The 5,128-nt window shown below is 39.0% G+C and overlaps 1 protein-coding gene across 1 annotated transcript; it reads left to right on the top strand.

The window, feature by feature from the left end:
- Positions 1 to 1,076: 1,076 nt before the first annotated feature.
- Positions 1,077 to 2,036, top strand: LOC100767318 (olfactory receptor 10Q1). The gene has a single exon (XM_027406782.2). The coding sequence runs from the start codon at positions 1,077 to 1,079 to the stop codon at positions 2,034 to 2,036; it is 960 nt and encodes a 319-aa protein (XP_027262583.1).
- Positions 2,037 to 5,128: the final 3,092 nt, after the last annotated feature.

The raw sequence follows: 5,128 nt of genomic DNA, 5'->3' as shown, positions 1-5,128 counted from the left end.
TTAAACTTTTATCTTTCTTTCCTTCATCTTCAGCCCTTTCTATTCTACTGTATATAATTTTAGAACATTACTTGCCTAATTGGAATGAATATGCTTGGTTTATACAATCCATGATTATATTTCACTAACAGGTATAAAATAACATATCTCTTGCCAAGTGTGGGGGCACATAGCCATAATTCTAGTATTCAGGAAGCTAGCCTGGTCTAAATAGTGAGTTTCAAGCCACACAGGGTTCCATAGTAATACCTTTCTAAACTGCTAAGTAAATAAATAAAACAAATTATTTTCATTTTAATATTTAAATCAGCTAATCTTACAAACATGTTGTATTATTGACTGATGCAAAGCATATTATTTTACCTTGCAATATCTCTACTGTGAGTCACATATTCTGATTACTCATCTAGCAATGCAGAATTCTTGTTCAGGAGCTGTTTTAATTGCACTTACCCTGGAACAATAAACTACATGCCTTATAATTACAAAAGAAATCAAAACACAATTATGATAATCTGCAGTGATAAATGTCAAGAATGGTTATTTATGAGAAATAAAAACTTAGGGAAATTATGAAAGATGTTCTTAGGTTGTTCCATTTCTTAATGTTGACTTTTTTAATACTGATTTCAGTATTGTCTAGCTCAAAAATTGAAAATTCACTTCTACTTAGATTTTCTGAAGTCCTCTGTATGTATGTTGTGTTTCAATAATAACAATGCTTAGCCAAAAAGATGGACAGAATTTCCATTTGTCTAACTATAAAATGGCACAACTACATCTGTTTAAATATAAGCAAAGAATTAGCTCACACCAATAGGATTTTAAATGCCATGTAACAAGAGGAAAATCAATCTGTATGACTTGTTATGAAAATTTATAGGCAAGTGCCCAATTAATGGATATGTCCAGAGAAAATTATGTGAGACATTCTATTTATGAACATTTTCCCACCAACATTGTGTTTGAAAACTAAATACTAAATAGACAATCCCTAATAAAACTCCGATTCAGCCTTCCCGGCCTTAATACAGACCAGCAACCATTGACTTTTTGGGTTTTGTTTTGCAGAACATATGGTGGCTGAAAATTATTTCTTCAACAATTCCGACACACCAGAGTTCGTGTTCCGTGTGTTCACCAATGTCCCTGAATTCCAGGCTCTCCTCTTCACACTCTTCCTTCTTCTCTATCTGATGATCATCTGTGGCAACACTATCATCATCTGGGTGGTGTGCACACACAGTTCCCTGCGCACGCCCATGTATTTCTTCCTAGGCAGTCTGTCTCTTGTGGAAATCTGCTACATCACAGATGTGGTGCCCTTGATGCTTTCTAACATCCTTGGAGCCCAGAAGCCCTTGTCATTGGCTGGTTGTGGGACACAAATGTTTTTCTTTTCTGTGTTTGGCTGCACTGACTGTTTTCTCTTGGCAGTCATGGCCTATGACAGATATGTTGCCATCAGCCATCCACTGCACTATAGCCTCATCATGACCCAGAATCTCTGTGTTAAGATGGTGCTGGGTTCCTTGGGCCTGGCACTCCTTTTCTCCTTGCAGCTTACTGCCTTCACCTTCACGTTGCCATTCTGTAGACATCGCCTGGAAATCAATCACTTCCTTTGTGATGTGGCTCCCATCATGCGCCTGGCCTGTGCTGACATCCATCTGAGCCAGGCAGTCCTCTATGTAGTGAGCATCCTGGTGCTGACAGTCCCATTCCTACTGATTTGCATCTCCTATGTTTTCATTGCTTGCACCATCCTGCGCATGCAGTCTGCAGAAGGCCGCCAGCGGGCCTTTTCCACCTGTTCCTCTCACCTCACTGTGGTTTTGCTACAGTATGGTTGTTGTAGCTTGGTATACCTGAGACCCCGCTCCATCTCCTCAGATGATGAAGACCGTCAAATTGCCCTTGTTTATACTTTTGGTACCCCATTACTCAACCCTCTGATTTACACCCTTAGGAACAAAGATGTCAAAGGTGCTCTGAAGAACTCTGTCTTCCATAAAACAGCGTCTGACCCTAATTGATGGATTGGATAGGGAGATGTTGAAAACAGTATCTTTCAGTTAAGCCAATAAATTTTAGGCAAGGTTTTTCACTGGGACCACCATCTCCCCAATCAACAACATAGAGATTTATTAATTATAAATGCTCAGTCGATAACTTAAACTTACTAGCTAGCTCTTACAACTTAAATTAATCCATATTTATTAATTTGCATTCTTCCACATGGCTCATGACTTGTTACCTCATCTCCTACACATTTTGTTTCCTCTGCTTCTGGCTGGTAACTCCACCCTTCTTCTCAATATTCTCTCATTCTGACTCTTTTACCTAACCTCTTCCTGCTTAGCTATTGGCCAAATAGCTGTTTACTAAACTAATGAGATTAACACACCCTCACAGTGTACAAAATTATTATTTATTGCTGTGGAGCAATGAACTCTAAAGGACAAACAATTAATATATTAACTTTCCTTCTACATTTGACTCTATTCTTTTTTTCCACTTTGTGCACCACATCGGTATCTCTACTCGTTTCCCAAATTGCTATGAATATAATTATCTTTAAGTATAATTTTATGTTATCCCACAGCAATTGCTCCATCTGAGACAAAGAATATCATCTTGGTAAAAGACTGATGGCTTTGCACACACTGCCTACTGAGGACATGTCTTCATTAAGGAAAATCCATACAGACATATTTTCTTCTCTAAGATGCACATCCTATTTGCTTAGACGTCATGGGATTCAAAGGAATTATTTTGATAGTTCATCACTCATCTTAATTTTTTCATTTCAATGAACTTCTTCCATTTTCTTTCTTTCTTCCATCTAGGACAAGTACTTCTTTCCATTGACTTAGTATCTACTATATTTCAGCTGTGGTAGGGTAGCAACAACTAACTCTGGTCATTGACAACCTTGCTGTGCTCCTCAATTCCATGTTAATTTTATTATTCCTTTAAAAAGAAAATATTTATTTATTTGTAAATTATGTGCATAAATGTTTTGCTTCATGCTTGTATGTGTATGGTTGTCCAAAGAAGCAATAAGAGTGCACCCCATCCTGGAACTAGAGTTAAGGACTGTTGTGAGCAGCTATGTGGATACAGAGAACTAAACCCATATTCTGCTAGAGGACCAACTGCTCATTACCACTTTTCCGACTCTCTAACCACCAAGATATTAGTTTTAAGCATACATGCTAAGTAAATATCTACAAAGTTAATTAAAACAAAAAAAAAACTAATTGCATTTCTTTGTTACTTTTTGTTTCATTTTATTTTACTTTGCACTCCATTTATTTACTTATTTTCCTGGTAATGTTTTTAAATTATTCTTCTGTCATATAATACACCCTGACCCAAGTTTTCCCTCTCTCCACTCCTTCCAGTCTCCTACTCCCCTCTCTCTCAGATCTCCCCTCATCCATTTCCCTTCACAAAAAAGAAGGCCTCACAGGGATATCAACCAAACACAACATAACAAGATATAATAAGACTAGGCACACAGCCTTTCATATCAAGGTTGTATGAGTCAACCCAATAGAAAAAAAGTGTTTCCAAGAGCAGTCACAAGGGTCAGAGATACCCTCACTCCTACTGCTAGTAGTCACACACAAACATCAAGCTAACAACCATAACATATCTGTAAAAGACTGTTATGATAAATCTTTCTGCCAAAAGCTGCCTGAGCCCCACCGCCAAGTGTGCACTTTACGTCAGCTGTCCGCCTGAGTTAGGGCCCAAATGAATACACAGAAACTTGTATTAGGTTCATAGCTGCTTGGCCAATGACTAGGACTTCTCATCTGCTAGCTCAGTCTTAATTATCATAAATCTATATATGTTATAAGACTTATCTTTATAGAGGATGCCTTTTGCTGGCACCCTCTCTTGCCGGTGACTCACATCCTGCTGCTGGAGGAGCCGAAGGGGAAAGGGGACATTTCCTCTTTCTCCTTGCTTATGAGTCTCCTTGCTATGTCACTTCCTGCCTGGAACACCACTTCTCTACTACATTTTCCAGAATCCTCTTTGACTACTAGTCCTGTCTAACTTGCTGTTTCATTGGCCCAACAGAACTTTATTTAACAATCAATAAGATAAACATACACAGTACATTCCCCATCAAAAAACCTAATGCAGACTCATTCAGTCTCCATGATTGTTGCTTCAGTCTCTGTGAGCCCCTATGTTCACTGCCTTGTTGATTCTCTGAGCCAATGATCTCCTTCTGTCTTCAACCCCTGTGGATACTACAATTCTTCTTCCTCCTCTTCCTCTATGGGTTTCCCTGAACTCCAAGGTGAGGGACCATGTGGAGATCTCCAATTTGGGTTTCCTTTTTGCCTCATGTTTAGCTGTTGAGTTCTGTAAAGGCTCCCACCAGCTGCTTAAGGAAGCCAATCTGAGTATTTGGCTGGGCAACTTTTGATGAGTAAAGCATAATATCATTAGAAGTCATTTTATTGAATTCTTTTTTTCTATTTTAGGTCCCTGTGATATTCAGATTCCAATTCCTGGTCATCTGGGCAGTGTTAGGCATGGGCTCCCTTTCATAGCTTCAAATTAGACCAGTCATTGGTTGGCCATCCCCACCAATTCTGAACCTCTATTGCCATAGCATATCTTGCAGAAAGGATAGATTATAGGGTAGAGGTTTTATGACTGGGTTGGTGTCCCAGCCCCAACACTGGAAGTTGCTTGATTACAAAAGATGCCCACTAAAGGCTCCATAGCATCCATTACTAGGAGTCCTCACCAGTTACCCTCTTAGAATCCTAGGAATGTCTACTTCACTCCATTTCCACATCACCCCCTAAATGCCCTAGAATTCAGGTCATCTCTCTCCATACACTCTCTTTCTATTCCCCCATCTACTGGATTCTTCTTGTACCCATTACCACCTTCCTCCACTCTACTCTCAAAAATCTGTTCTATTACCACTTCCCAGAAAATCCATGTGACCACCTTAGAGCCCTCTGTTACTTATCCATTCTGATTCTATGGATTATAGCATGATTTTCATTTATTTAACACCTAATATCCACTTATAGGTGAAAGCATATAATGTTTGTCTTTCTGAGTCTGGGTTACCTCACTCAGGATGATT

Source organism: Cricetulus griseus, chromosome 3 (assembly GCF_003668045.3).
Source record: "Cricetulus griseus strain 17A/GY chromosome 3, alternate assembly CriGri-PICRH-1.0, whole genome shotgun sequence".
NCBI classification, from domain to species: Eukaryota; Metazoa; Chordata; class Mammalia; order Rodentia; family Cricetidae; genus Cricetulus; species Cricetulus griseus.
This window is presented reverse-complemented; position numbering and strand designations above follow the sequence as displayed.

Coding starts and splice junctions, on each gene's coding strand:
- LOC100767318 (XM_027406782.2), top strand. CDS start 1,077: ATGGTGGCTGAAAATTATTTCTTCAACAATTCCGACACACCAGAGTTC.